This window comes from Oppia nitens, unplaced genomic scaffold, assembly GCF_028296485.1.
Source record: "Oppia nitens isolate AA-2021 unplaced genomic scaffold, nextdenovo-longstitch-racon4-pilon3 scaffold9_pilon_pilon_pilon, whole genome shotgun sequence".
Lineage (NCBI taxonomy): Eukaryota > Metazoa > Arthropoda > Arachnida > Sarcoptiformes > Oppiidae > Oppia > Oppia nitens.
Window position 1 is genome coordinate 1,904,514 of NW_026533253.1, and position 17,113 is coordinate 1,921,626.

General features: G+C 27.9%; 1 protein-coding gene across 1 annotated transcript; it reads left to right on the forward strand.

Moving 5' to 3' along the window:
* The first annotated feature begins 14,763 nt into the window (after positions 1-14,763).
* LOC128964730 (transcription factor Sox-2-like) lies at positions 14,764-16,530 on the forward strand. The gene is made up of 2 exons (XM_054311367.1): positions 14,764-15,367; positions 15,736-16,530. The coding sequence occupies exons 1-2, from the start codon at positions 14,996-14,998 to the stop codon at positions 16,528-16,530; spliced, it is 1,167 nt and encodes a 388-aa protein (XP_054167342.1). The 5' UTR covers positions 14,764-14,995.
* Positions 16,531-17,113: the final 583 nt, after the last annotated feature.

Here is a 17,113-nt window from a genome sequence, read left to right on the forward strand (position 1 = left end):
GAAACTTCTTTCGTGTAATAAATACATTTCTGACACTAATTTTAAAACAAAGATTTTTATTTATTGACAATTTCCCCAATTATTGTAATCTTTGTTTACATATTTTAATCACAATAACAAATAATAATTTGACTCGTAAATGGTTATATTATAAAAAATACAAAATTTATTTATTATATACAAATTATTGTAGAAAATAATAGTCTTAATATTGGTTATTGTGATAATTGTATGTATGTATGTGTGTGTGTGTGTGTGTGTGTGTGTGTGTGTGTGTGTGTGTGTGTGTGTGTGTGTCTGAATAAAATAATAAAATAAATGTGATTATAGTAATGGAGGCAAAAATTGGTAACTTTGGTAATATTGTTATAGTTAGTGGTAATTATAATAAAAGGTCCAATCATTCATCATTAGTTGATATTTAACGTGTTGTTCACAATTGAAGTCTATTTGTTAAAAAATGGCAATTTGTTAGTCTCTGCTCTTCTTATTCTTGATAATGGGATCTCCAGCTCCAGGAAGTGCTTCAATTGTATGCTCACTGTTCACTGCATAACTGTATTAACATTATATGAGTTATAATATGAGCCATATTTTGCAAACCAAAGCAAAGGTTGTGCCACAGATTGGCTATAATAATCATATTTAATGGGATGCTATATGTTTGCAGTGATTCACTATTTGAGTATAAATTAAAATTATGTCTGACTTTCTATGATAATAGTCCTGTGAAAAGATAGCTAATAGGCTCTCAATAAGGCAGTGAGTATTGAGCCGTGAATTTAGCTCAACAACTACTGCATCAAATGATGAGGCAATTGCACCACAAATACTATACAACACATTATATACATACAGTACTGTGTATATGATGTACAGTATATATATATAAAATTTATATGTGACTATACAGTATAGTATATGACTAGATATTCGACTACAATAGTGTTGGCAGTAATGGCAAACTTAATGCTGTAACTGCCAGTGCACTCGAGGCCCAGTATTATATGATAGAAGACAAGTGAATCTTATCTCAATTGTCAATCTATTCGTATAATAAAGAGTTTGAATAAAAAAAGTAATGATTAACCGTGCGATTACTCTGCCTCTCATACATTACTATTATATTATTCAATGTTTTTAAATATTATAAATTTTACTATATTTATAGCTAATGCTATATCCAAATGTTGTGTCTCTCATTAAAATTGTAGGAAAAATATGATAATTAGGACAACAGATTCTTCAACTCTAACGTTATCTTTATCTCTGATTCTTTAATTAACTTATATTTCTTTGATTGCAGTTTTCATAATTACTTTTACAACTAAATACTCATTTGCATATATATTTGTCTCTTTTGTTATGATTTAATTGAAATTCCCGTAATTAAAAGGTAGTATTTAATTATTAATTATTATACAGTATATATATACTATGATATATTTATATATATATGTATTCTTAAAATATCTAAATGTTTTTGACAAATATATCTTTTTAACTTTAAATCACTTTTAAAATGCTATTCATTAAAATGCCATTTTGTAAAGAAATCTTAGACTAGTTTTAACAAACAAACAAAAAACAAATATATAAATATTTGATAATTTTATGACATAACTTATACAAATATATTTTCTTTAAAAATTATTTATGATTTTATTTCATATATTTTTTATAGTCGTATTGATTTTAAAGTGCAAACTATAGCTATAATTGAGTGCATTAAACATATTAATAGTATTTCGATTGAATTGACATAAAGAGTGCTTTAATTTGAAACGGAAACCGACGGAAAAGTCATAATTTATTACATTATTTGCAAAATCAAAATTATTTTCAATAAACGGAGAGTTTTGCACAACTGATTTGTGGATCTGTGGCACAGTATATATGGAAATGATTGAAACGATTGCTTCTAACACTGCTTTCCTTTATTTATATATATATATATTTATTATACCAACTGTTTCTCTATTGTCTTCACTTTTTATTTTTATTTCTACTGCTTTTGCTATTATTATACTGTATATGATTCAAATCAATAATTATGTTTTGAGTTGTGTGTGTGTGTGTGTGTGTGTGTGTGTGTGTGTGTGTGTGTGTGTGTGTGTGTGTGTGTGTGTGTGTGTGTATGTGTATGTATGTGTGTGTGATGTTGGCATCGGTTGGCATCACAATTATATACATTTACAGCTATGGAAGTGTCACGAGTGAGTGAAGGTTTTGTCTACTTGTCCTCTCAGTCTATCTCAGCAACCAATTTGGCTCACATTCATATTTATAGTGAAAAATTTACACTATTTTTATAGTTTATTCAATTGCATATAAAGTCACATAACGTGTAACATAATTTTTTAAAGTATTGCCCATATTATAAACTATTATACATTATTATAGTGAAGTACTTTTTTGCTATAAAATACTGCACAATAACGACATTGAATGTAATATATTTTCACAAAAAAAACTTCAAAATAAATTTTTAAATCTAAATTTTACCCTAAAATATTGCCACAACTATTGGTTTAGTATTATTATTAAAAATATTTTTAACTCAAGAAGTAGTAGGTCTATGACTACATTTAGGCCCTGAAGTACTACTACCACAATAAGTTAGATATAGTATAGTTTTGTGTAGAGTATTGCCCATAATTTAGCGCTGCCTTATCGTCATCATCAACGATGCGTACATTTTTGTGGTCTCTTTTTCCTCACCTCCTCTGCTTCAGCAATGACTGACTCTTTATAYAATAATTTCAACACAAATGCATTCATATGAGCGCCCATTCAGTGAGTGAGTCCCTACTCCTAAACCACTCGATACCCGTATTCATTAAATTCCTGAAAATGTGATCAGCCGTATAGTTATGAATAAAACACATATGTATTTGATTAGACTATAACATACAGTAGTAGTAGTAGTATATTATACTTTTATAGTCTCATAAGAGCTCTTCAATTTAATTTAATAATATATCGCATCCAATGTTGGATTTTCAAAGGTTCACTATATTGTTTAAATTGTTTAAAAGCTATTATTGTAATTATTTGCCAAAATTACATAATATTTCAAATTAAATATATAAAATACTTGTTTAATTTATTTGATTATAAAGTGATATTCATTATTAGCTAATACTAAACTAGTAATGTCAATGTAGTCCATGTCAAATATTATATCTCCCTATCCCTCAAACTATTTACACATCCATATTGCGGTCAAAACTTAATATAATAAAACAGACTTATATTTAGTGATGTTTATAGCTATCCGTGATATAACATTAGTCAAACAGCTTATCCCCACAACCACAGCAATCCATCAAATATGATGAGACAATTGCGTTGACCCGCAGTATGCCATCAAAGGTGTCATAGCATGTATAACATATATAACATGTATAGCATGTTTGTCTCTAATTAATTTGTGTGCCTTTTGGCCGTTTATCAAGTCATGTCTCCCGACTGGCGTCTCATCCCTAATTCATGGCTCAAATTGCCGCTAATTTTCATTGATTTGCACCGACATCTCAAATCATATTTGAAATGGTGTTTCTATTAATTTATATAATCTCATAATCCTATCAATCAATTCACTGGATTCTGGACTTGAAAAATATTTTGCCATTTAGTTAATATCGGCAATATTTATATATACTATATATATATATAATTTTATTTTGCCATTTATTATTAGGTGATAATTAATTTTCTCCAAAATTAACAGTTTAATTTCAGTTTGTTATATCTATAAATTGTATAATCAATTATTGATTTAATTAAATAACAATTTTAAATATACAATTGAAATAAAAACAAATATAAAAGATTATTTATATATAAAATAAGGTTATTGTCATTTTCTATTTTTGTATTATATATAAAAATGATTATACATTAAATTGAATAAACTTTTCAAATAATTATATTAAAGATAAAAGAAAGCAAAGTTAGCACAGTATGTACTGTATTATGTATTATATATATATATAGTGCTAGTTATATATATAAATATATATATATATATACTATATATATATATTTCAATATACACTACAATATATGTAATAAGTATTATTGTGTATATAATACAACTGTAGTATTGAATGTATTGTACTTTTGAATATAAGCTTTATATGTGTCACTCAGTTCTCTCCGTCAATCTATTGATGCAACGGATACATTGGTTTGCGAGACGTTATTAAAGTACATTTTGGCAACTGATAAGAGAACTGGGGTTTAGGCACAACCACATAGACATTAGTTGAACACATATACAGATATGAGACACAACTTGCCATTCAGTGCCACCAATCCCTGTATTCCTGTTCTCTATTCACATCTATATTTACTGTTATATACCAGTAGTAAAATCAATGTACAAAATATTATTTTGGATATACATTAGGGATATGGATATGGATTGAGATGAGAATTGTGGTGTATGTGATGGCAGACATTCTAGTTTTTCTATATATATATATATATATATATTAGTAGTTATAGTAATCATTATAATAGTGCTTATAAGTGTTGCTATTTAACATAAAACATTTTTATAGCAATTATATTAAATACAAGCAATTAGTTATATTATTTTGTAATATTATTATTATTGTTAGTATTATGTTTATATTTATAATAGTATATTTATATTTAATTAGACTATTTTAAAAATGTTTTATGAATATACTATAAAAATTTCAATAATATATACTTTTCATTGTGTTATTTATGTTTATGCTGCTAAATTTATTATAAATATTTTTTACTAATTTAAGAATATATATTATAATTTAAAAAAAAATTTAATATTAAATGTTGATTATTGATATTGTAATAACTATATCGATGTAGTGGCAAATTATTATTAAACAAATGTTATATAATTTTTTATATGTTATAATCCTCGCGACGTGTTTGGACTCATGAATAAAATAAAACCCAACAGTGAATGTAAATCCATATAAAAATTGATTCACTCATAGATTTGGATAACATTTAGGAGGTCTCTCAAAAAAAAATTTATGGCTTCATATGAGTTGTGAATATAAACTTATAACTCTGTTTTAATACTACAGTATATTTGTCAGTAATGTACAGCAATTTGAATCATCTATTTTTGTCTGCATTTCATTTTGTGAAAAATTGTTTTTATACCCATTTAATGGAATTCATATATTTATTTGCTTTCAACACTCAACTCATCTCCCTTTCCCCTCTCAAACTCACATACAGTCAGCAGAGATATTATTAATGTAGAGTCAGCACAAAATTAAATAGTTTTTATTATAATATTAATATCACTATAAATATACTTATAAAATATTTATATAATTTGGATGCCATAAGAAGAAAATGAAAAATTAAGGGACAAAACACTAACCAAATAATAATTATTTTAATTTAGCTGTATTTTCAATTTACATGAATTATTTTATTATAATAAATGTTTTCTAAATAATGTCTTTTATTATAGAAAATTTTGTTTTAGATATTTTTCGTTACTTTATTAAACAATAATATATATTTCGTTGTAACAAATATTATAATTATTAGTTAACAATAAATATTTTTTAATAAAATATGTTTGTAGTTAATATAAAAAATGCAAATTACATCATTAACCCTGAGTTTAATATTTTATATGTAAATGACGACACAATAATAAGATTATTATATTTTGTAATATAATAAAAAAAAGTAATCATTATTTTATAATAATTTTCAAATGACAAGTATTTTATAGTCACCTATATGTTTGAATAAACATTTGGGTATATCATTGAAATAATTAATTTTTTGTACAAATGAGTTGATATTATTTCATAAAAATTATATTTATCTGATAATAACTGATTGTTTTTGTAAAAATATGTTGTATTTATTATTGATGATCATTGAGAATAAAGAGTAGTCTTTTAAAAGCATATAATATTAAAGAAAATGTCTTTTATATACAATATATAAAAGAAAATAAATTCAATTACTATATATTGTTTCAAAGAGTTATTCAGTTTTATAAACAAACTAATAATTATAGAGTTATACAAAGAGAAAATTTTTAGATGAAAATTTCTTGAAAAAGTTATTAATTTAATTTACAAATACATTTAATAATAATGTTATAATATTTAATTTTGACAAATTTAATATACAGGTATGTAATTATATATAATATCTTTATATATAAGATTTTATTCTAATTAAGACAAATCAAGTGTAAATAAAAAATTAATTAATTTTTTATAAATATTAATACAACAAAAAACAGAATATCATGATTTTTGATGCTATTTATTACATTTTCAATTCATAAACAATTGTATTAATTTATTTAATGAATTTTATTGAAGTCTACAATATTTATTTTATATTAATAATAAAATAATTGAAATTTACTGTTTTTAAAATATGATAATAGCTTATTAATGAACAAAATAATAGTTTAGTTGTTTTTAATTAACTATAAATTAATAAATTTTATTTAAATTAGATAAATAGTGTCCCAAAATTTATGGGGGTTTTTAATTAGGCTCCGTAGATAAAAATTGGGTTTTCATATAGAGAATTTTACTTAAAATTATTTATAGAAATTTTCTTAAATTTTTAATGAAAATTAAGTATTCACACAACATTCATTTTTCATGACATTCAAACATTGACAGAAAAATTCATTTTTATTAAAAATTATTTTGTTCATCATTTTCAGACAACTTTAACTGTGAAACTGACATAAAAAAATCTATTAAACAATTTTTAGTAAATATTATTCATTACAAGTTATTTTACAACAGATTTTGTTTTTTCTTTAATTAGTCTACTAGTGATTGACATTGATTTTGTTAATTAGTTTTATACATTAATAATAATAATGGAAATCAGTAGAAAACTCATATACTTTATTGTAATGTTAATAATAATAATAATAGCAATAATAAGAGGTAATATAGTATTGGATGTATTGGTTGAGCGAAACGAATCGTTTAATCAGTGATTTAGTCTGTCTTTGAGCTCATATATGTATATATATATATATACAGTATATATGGCATAACAGCCCTAATATTCTGACTGTTCTAATGATTCTCTATTCACTGATATTTTGTTATCAATGATTGCAACCAAATATACAGCTGTCTTGACGATAGTGTCATATACTGTGTTCAATACTGTCAAATGCGTTCAATACAAGCCATAACCTACAGTAGACTACACTTTACTGTACCGTCGAGTTCACCGCAGTTTCTCCTCAATCAGTGTCTACACACTCGACATACTCTGTCCTACAGTTATAGACAACCCATTTATGTATAGATTGTATGGAAAGCCAAAGCAGATGTGAGAATAATATTAGTAACGATTCGGGAGTGAGTCGTGAGTCGAGTCAGCACTGGATTAGGAGACCAACCAAAACATACATTTTATTGTATAAAAAGATTGTCGACTCAACAGCACTGTCACAACCGACAGACCCGTTGGTGCTGTTGGTAGTCATACAGTGTCGACTTAATGGCACTTTTTTAGCCTTCAAATTGTTGTCTTTTCCTACTTTATAGGCCTAAAAATCACAGCTTTTTATATTTGAAAAATTCTTTTGATTTTTATTCTTTAACTCAAAGCCAAGTAATTTGCTGTTAGAGGAGTACAAGAGATGTCATATTTTATTGAGTCACTAATAATGTCTTCAATGAACAGATCAATACTAAACTGAAATTACTAGTAAAGCACTGACATTACTATCCGTCCAAATGATGACTGTTGTGATGCCAGTAATGCCGTTGAAGGCAATGGATGGCAGCGAGTGATGCATTGGTCTTTGCCGGAGACGTTTTCCGTCAAATGATTCAATGATCTGTACATCCAATACATCCATTCCTGCCATTGATTCAAACAAATGCTTCTCTCATACAGGAAAAGGAAGTGCTCTCCCAATCACTGCATGTCTTGTCAGGCATTCAGCTCTCAGTCATTTACAACAATAATCAACCAAATTGTAAACAATGTGTCCATTATTTATAATTTATTTAATAAACCAAAACATATACAATATTTCTATTACATCAAACATTTTGATTCAAATATATAACAATTAATATATTATGTAATATAATTTATATATAATACAAGTATTTTAAAGTTAGTATACGTATAAAGTGTACAATATATAATACAATCGTTGAAAATTTATAATATTTTAACATTAAACACTACATAAATATTTTTAAATTTATAATTTACTGTAGTAACTACTGTATACCGTAAATTTAACATAAATTAATAAAATTTATATTAAATTTTTTATGTGTTTAATATATAAAAATATATAAACGTGTGTGTGTGTGTGTGTGTGTGAATATTGAAATATATTAAGTGAATATTGAAATTCAATTTTATTTTAAATGTAATAATCGGGTCATACCATCACAACTATATCCATAGCTACACATAACAGTGCGGCGTATCAATAGTCTAACTATATATAAACTTATAGTCTCAGTCTGTATTTTGATTTAAATATGTTTGTCAATTTAACATTTTGATGGTTCACCATAAAAACATAGAGGTATTGCCTAATATATATTAAAAAGGATGAGCTGATGAGCCCATACGTCAATTTTACACATACATACTGTACATACATACATACATTACATACATCTATCTCGTTAAGCGCTTTTGAGCTAAAATCTAATTTTTAACTTTTTCTCTATAAATACGAAAAAGTTTGACTCAACTTGTCTCTAATCATGATTGATTGAAATATTTTAATGTCCTTAAGCAACTATTCATATATATATATATATATATATATATATATATATATATACCGGTGCTCTCTCTCTCTCTCCCTCTGTACATACGGTGAAAAGTGAGAAGAGAGAGAGAAAAAAAATACTGACTAATATTAGGTATGGTTGCTATTGAATAGTAAAAAACTGTTTTCATTGCCTATCTCTTAGTTGTGTTGATATGAAATACATTACAACAACACTTTCGCAAATATAAGTCAATACAGCAATATCTCTGTGCGATCGGTCGGCAGATCTCTCAGTGATTGATGAGCTCAACTCAAATGAGATGAATGTATATATAAATATAAAACCAAATTTTTCATATACTTTCCACACAGAGTATTGTCAATACACTTAAATTTATTTAATTCCTTAAATCAATTTTAAATTAATTTTGTATTTAATGATATTTAATTGTATTTATAGTTTGATTTATCAATGTATGTATATTTTTTTAACAGATCCGGTAAGAGATATTATAGCCAATTGGATGGGATGTGATGTGATGGGTGAACGACTAATAAAATATAGAGTGCTATAACATCTCAAATATTGTTGTTTTCTTAGGAGAAAACACTTGTATTTACACATATTATACGAGCCTATTGTTTAATGACCCCCTTGTCTAATGTCAGTCTAATGGGCCAATTGTTCACTTAATGGTCAGCACTGGTTCATCTCCTACGGAGGGAGTGAGACCAACGCCACATATAGACCAAAATATACTGTACTGACCAGTAGGGGTCAAATTATCCCTTTCCTCTACACTACAGTAGTACTCAAACATTTTTGTTATCTTTTCTTCTTTCATTACATTTGTTACCAGAAATTAGTTTTATGTTTAAACCCTGTCTTTCATATCATTTATTTTTTCCTTTCATTAATCATTAGTTAGGCTAACATTTTAATTGTAGATGAAATAACTATTTGAGAGCATAAATAAGTGGATGAATGAATAACTAAATAACTATTGTACAGTCTATCACAACAATAAAAGTTTATATAAGTTATATAAAATTGTTGAATAAAAATATTGGATTTAAATTCATTGTGAATAAAAATGTTGAGATCATAGTCAATATTGAAATACAGTTCAATATAGTATATATATTTACTGTAATACACTATATAGAGTATATTTGAAATGATAAATATAAAACTTTATTTGTGATGGCATACCAACAGTGAACCAATAGTACTGTTTTGAGATGTTTTTATACCATATCAGGGCATCTATTGTAAAGGTTGTGCCTGTGCTGTCAGTACTGGTCATTCAATATATATTGTTATTTAGTATGTCTAATGCGAGCCGTTGTGTCGTATTGTGTCTAATGTCCACAGTTGGTCCTACCATGAGCTGAGTCCGACTTATACGACAACAGATATGTGTACACATATACACACATATATATACACATATAGCATATATACCATATATACTGTGTATATATTGTGTATATCTCACGCATGCATACATTCACAATATACGGTTGAATTGTATTAAAAACATTTCTTTTATTCCCATTCCCGACCCAATCCAGGTGTGCAACTCTTCGGCCGCTCTGGAATTCGTCAACGGCTCTCATCCCCGACTCTTCCCCTCCAGTGTTCACACTTTTCTCATTTCTCTTGGAGAGAGAGAGAGAGAGAGAGAGAGAGAGAGAGAGAGCAAGCAATTGCATAGCAGGGGTCCCATTCTCTCCCATTTTGGTGCAAACCATCTCTCTCTCTCTCCCTCTCTTTCTTTCTATCTTTCTTTCTCTCCATTCATATATCCCAACCCAAAGTCCAAATCACTTGATGTGAGTTTTGGTGATCTATAAGACCGAAATGTTGAGTAGATGTGGATCAATAATGCAGTGCTTGGGAACACCACTTTTAGATGACTGTCCCCTCTTTTATAATCCTCGTTCAGTGAATACATTTATGAATTAATGCCTGTTATATATTGTATGCGATTTGTGTGACCCTCTTTAAGAGCTACACATTATGCTATGGATGGACCATAGCATAGCTCTAACATCTCTAAGCTTCCAGTGCTCTGAACAGTTGGTTTCAACTCTATAAACGACTATTCTTTTATTTTTTATTTTATAGAAGAAGAAAATTAAGTTTGAGTTTTGTGTTTAGTTGTGATATTAAGGACTGAGATCTGGGACTTAAAAGACATTTTTTGTTGCCTTTAAAATGCATTTGTGTTGACAACCACTGGTAACGACTGTACGCATCATTAAATTATGGCTTAAATTATAGATTGCATTACCACTAAAATATGTCATTCAATTTATTACTTAATTAATAAGCATTGAATCGCATAACAAGAAAATAATAATTATTGTAATTTGTTTTTTGCATTTATTTCTCTTCACAACTCTTAATAATGTTTTACACTTTAATAAATGACTGATTTTAATATGTCATTCATTCAATACAATGCCTTTCAAATAGCAAAACACAATAGATTACAGAAAAGTCATTATTTTTATCACATTTTCTGATCCGATGTGCCATTCAATGCAAGCGCGCACTGGTAGTAGTAGTAGTAGTCACACAACAACTCCATATACCCGGTATAGTATAGTAATTGGCATCTGTAGTGAATTTGGTCACTATTAAGATGAGGTGGCAAATGGACAGCAGGACAGCCATCACCTCTTCTTTTTAAAACCGATTTATGAATGTTTGTCTCATCTCTCAAATCATTTTTCTTATTGAGTTTACAATATTGAGAGCACAGTCAGTGATATAAAACTTCCGTTCAATTGAGAAAAACTGTCAGAAAAACACGACATGACTTCACTGAGTCGTACCTCTAAATACCACACCTTTTCATTCACTATTTTACACAATTACCCACTGCTAGTGCCCAGTGCTTACTCTTTCCCATTCATATCTCTGACCAAATAGTTGAATACCCTTAGGGCTAACTCTAACCAAACTCACACTATGACTGACCAATAAATCTTTTGCTAATTTTTTAGTTTTCAAAGTTTCACAGAAAATTCAAGGTTTTACTTAACATTTAATCCATAATACTTTAACATTAATACCATACTTCATGAGAGAGAGAGAGAGAGAGAGAGAGAGAGAGAGAGAGCAAACAATTTGAGAGCTGAAACCTGAAAAATATATAATTGTTCACAACTGTACAGTCAATACAACAACATTTACTAACATTTCACAAACTGCTTAGAGTAACATTCATTGAGTTTTGGTAACCAATTACTACATTTTCTATAACTTCAAGTCTCGGAGTATAAGTGAATCAAATAGTAAAAAATGGGTTCAATATCATTAACAACTGTATATAATAACACAATTTATTTGTAATTATTTAATTTAAAAAATCAATTGTTTTATAAGCTAACTTTATGTTATATAAAATAATATATAATGTATTTAATAATGTTTTTGATTTATAAAATAAAAAATAGGCAATCAATCACATATTTTTTGCATAATTTTCCGCATTTGCTTTGAAATGACACAAATACTAATCCATTGATAACTTTGTAAATTGTATGAAAAATATTTGTTGTAGAATATATTAATAATAACGTAAATATATGTTTATATATTTAAAAAATCAATTGAATTGATATTTGAAAGAAATGTTTAGAAATTTTTAGAGAGATGTGGTTTGATTGTAAAAGTGAAGAGTCTTGTAATAGTTAAGCAATGGATAGGGTTTTAAAAAAGCGTTAGAGAAGTGCCATAGAAATGGTGACAAACGTTAAAACTTCTTTACATTTAACAATTATTATGATTGCTATTATTATTATTATTATTATTACAATCAATTGAACAGTTAGTCTCTTATTACCTTTATATGGGGTTTGGATCTGTTGGTATACATTTGTGGTCAATAGAGCTGACTATTAAACTGTATTGATATAATGGGAATTACTAACTATGCCTTTCTATGATACACAATGTGTACTTTTAATACGATATGGTTTTGTGTATTTTATGTATTCAATGTAATATACAATAAATATATTGTTGAATATAAGCGAATGATTTCCTATTTGCAAGAATATCTTAAACATGTGGACAGACCCTCTCAAATGGTGATGCCATTGATGCTATTGATGCTATTGCTATAGTTATAGCAGTTATAGCCATTGCCAGTACTCATTGTATTGCCAATAGTCCTATTCTGTTAACATTACAATAGTAACAAAGTTTGGCTGACTTTTAACCATACAATTCAATGATTCAATGAAAGAATACGCGTTTTTTAGCTATGGATTAGACACGGAGTTATAGTTAACAACTATAATCATAATAATGTTAACATAATATCTATATATATAAAAATATAATGTAATACTGTATATAATAACAGAGAATGGCTTCAATTGATGCAAATATATATATATATTAAACTCACCACTCGATTGACATAAGCGTCAAATACTACAGTATATCTATTGTCAATTCAATATTATTAACCATTCAATACACTTAACATTAGACTCTATTTTATGTATACAATAACAGTGATAATAATAATAATAATAATCTCATATTCTTAAATGTCATGTAAATTATATTACTATTACAATTACTATTAACAATTTATTAGTTGTTGTAATATACTATTTTTTTGTTAACGGTTTTAGAAATTTATTTTATAAACATTCATAACAAGTTCATAACAATATGTCTTTTATTGAGACACAATACAAATTATCTGAACAATTAAATACTTTGTATATACTGTGAACAACTATTTATATAAATAATGTGTTTTCAAACAAATAGATATATATATATATATACTATATTTATAATACTGTAAATGCTTTGTATTGTTTTTTATCATTGAATATTTTAAATAAATTCTTTAAATAATTCTCAATATGTTTGCACTTTTAATGTTTTTGTTGTAACACTAAAGATATAATTGATTTTTTCTCAAACAAAGCTGTTTAATACATGTAATAAAATTTAAATAAGAATAATATATAAGGCACTATAAGTAATAGTTAAATTATATTACTATAATATGATATTTAGCTGTATAATAGTTGAAAAAACTAGATCATTATATTCATATTTAAATTTAAATTTAATTTAATTGATATACACAAAAAATTGACAAAATGTAAAAATTATTTCAATTACAATTAGTATATTGTATTGTCAATTAAACAGTTAGTTTCATATTAGTTTCATATTAGCTTTATTTGGTGTTTTTGTATGATTCAGGTATTTAATATATTATTCCCTAATTTGGTCTAAATAAGACTAAATAAAATATAAATAAATAAATACTTCATATAACTATACATATCTATGAAACTCCAGTGTATTTTTTTGTGAATACAAATGGTTTTACATATCAACCATTTACTGTATATTTTATGAATTTTGTACATTCAATGCAAACTGCAGTACAATATACTGTACTTAGAGATTGTGTCAATTACTATAATACCGTTTTCAATAGTTTTATTTTCAAACTTTTTTAAAAATTTTATCTAAATATTCTCTATAATAATGTTGTATAATGTTAATTGTATGTTTTAGAAATTTAATTTAAGCAAAGCTAGATTATGATTGTGTTGATTATAGTTAAATTTTTATTGAAATTTATAAAATGATTTATTTTTATCTAGCTATTTATTTAAAAGTTTTATACAATATATTACTAATAATATATGCAATTTGTATAAAAATAACATATAAATAATATTAAATAGCAAATTTGATTTAACGAAAACATTTTATAGAAAACGATAATAAATAAACAGTATTATGGAAAAAGACTGAAACCATATAAATATATTGTAGAATATAAGCATTGAATTGCTATTTGCTTTGGCAGTGTGTGTCTATAGTAGGGTCCGCCCTAAGCCAACCTCCCGTGTCTACCCCAATAACCTTTAAAGTTATGTACAGTATAAACCTACAAACTTGTCATTATAGTTTTAACTGTCTTACTGTAAGCATCTCTCTATTTTGTGGGATTACAATCAAATATATATACAGTATATACAGTACACACATATAATATACAATATATTGTATACAGTATTTACATACATATGTATACAATTTCGGTGTAATTACTAAAATTGTAAAAAAGTGGTCAAAAGTTGATATAAATAAAAATTAGTGTCCACCGAGTGCTAGTCCCAAACGCCAACACGACGGCGCTATACCACCCGACAGCGGCGGCCGCCCAAATGGCGGGCCTCGACCGCGATTACCCCTCACCTTATGCACCGTTCAGTCTAATGACCCCAACGGCAACCCATCATCAGATGGAACACGATCTCAAAGCATCGGCATTTGGTCACCACCACCACCATCATCACCATCACAATCCATCGCACACACCCTTATCGGTGATGACACCGCCAACACCAACATCGACGCCGACATCCCAATCACACCATCACAACAATAACTCCAACTCAGGAAACAGTAATCACAGCAACTCTGGACCGCAAAACACACACAACTCTGCCAACAATGCATTGTCTAAGAAGGAGATCGATCGCGTCAAGAGACCAATGAATGCTTTCATGGTTTGGTCCAGAGGTCAGAGGCGTAAAGTAAGTCTTAGTTTACATTTGTATTATTATTAGTATTATTATACAATTCCTACAGTTTGCCAATTATATAGTATTCATATTACAGTATTAGTAAAACATTTTTATAGATAGTTTAATATTACAAAGTTTATATAGTATTAGTTTAGGGGATAAGTTAGCTTAAATGATAGATAAGCTCATTTCAAAAAGCAATACATCAGCATTACATGCGTTATATGTTGCGTTGGGTCGCAATGTTATATAATTCAATATCATTTAAACTATTTTTTTATTACAAATTACATAATCATTATACAGTATTTATTAAAATTAATATAAAATTAAATACTAAATATATAATAATAATTATTATTATTGTGTTGAATCAGATGGCACAAGAAAACCCAAAGATGCATAACTCAGAAATTAGTAAACGATTGGGCGCTGAATGGAAACTATTATCCGAAGTAGAGAAGAGACCTTTCATTGATGAGGCAAAGAGGCTGAGGGCTGTCCATATGAAAGAACATCCCGACTATAAATACCGACCGCGAAGGAAGACTAAAACTCTTATGAAAAAAGAGAAATATCCGTTGGCGGGAAGCTTAGGTGGTTTAGGTGGTCCCGACCCGTCACGATCATCTGCGGCCGCAGCTGCAGCTGCTGCCGTACAACAGGTCAGCAGAGATATGTATCAAATGAATGGTTATATGCCTAATGGCTATCCAAGTATGGCTATGCACGAGGCCTATCAACAGCACGCAGCCGCCAGTTATGGTACGGCCGCCAGTATGGCTGCAAATACCGGTCTCTACGGCCGGTACGACATGTCTCAGATTCACACCCCAATGACTACCGGTTCTATGGCTATGCCATATATGAATGGTTCGTCTAATTATTCAATGCCCGTATCGTCCGCCTACTCAACAATGGGTTCATCGGCCAGTCCTATGTCAGCCACGGGTTCATCTATAAAGTCGGAATCTTCCGGTCATAGTGGGAGTTCTCCGAATGCAATGGCGGCCGCTGTGGCCGCAGCTGCTCGACGAGGCCCATGTAATACTGACCTAAGAGACATGATTAGCATGTATTTACCGCCGGGTGATAGCGACCAAAATCGACTTCAAATGCAGAGCCACTACGGGTCTTCAAGTGAGCCGCCGATGCCGTTATCACATATGTAGGACTTATCGAAGATTTAGTGTAATTTTATTTGAATTCATTCATTATTTTTGCAACTAATCAAAGACTGAAAAAACTCTCATTATTTGTACAAATGATTACATATTTCTATAATTATTCTTCATTCTCAAGACTGACTCTGTTTTATAATGACTTTATTGAAGACATGAGAAGCCATCACATCCCGCACTCATGACAACTACAGCTCAGACATTAAACTATTGATACATACTTTGTATGCTTTAATTGTGTGTATGTTGTGATCATCACATGTATTATAATTGATATTAATATCAATAATATAGACGTGCGCTTAAACCACAATAACCTAATCATCTCAAACAAAAATGTAAGTAATCTTACAAAACACTGGAATTAAAAAAAACTGATATTTTATGACAAATTATTTAATCATAAAATAATTTCAAAAACAGATATCTAATAATTTGTATTTAATTGTTTAATTGTTAATTCAATCACAACATAACATACATATTGTAAATTCATATAAACAGAACTGACACTCGAGTTAATAATGACATAAAAAATAACTTTTAAAAATGTTGATAAAAACAAATGAAATAA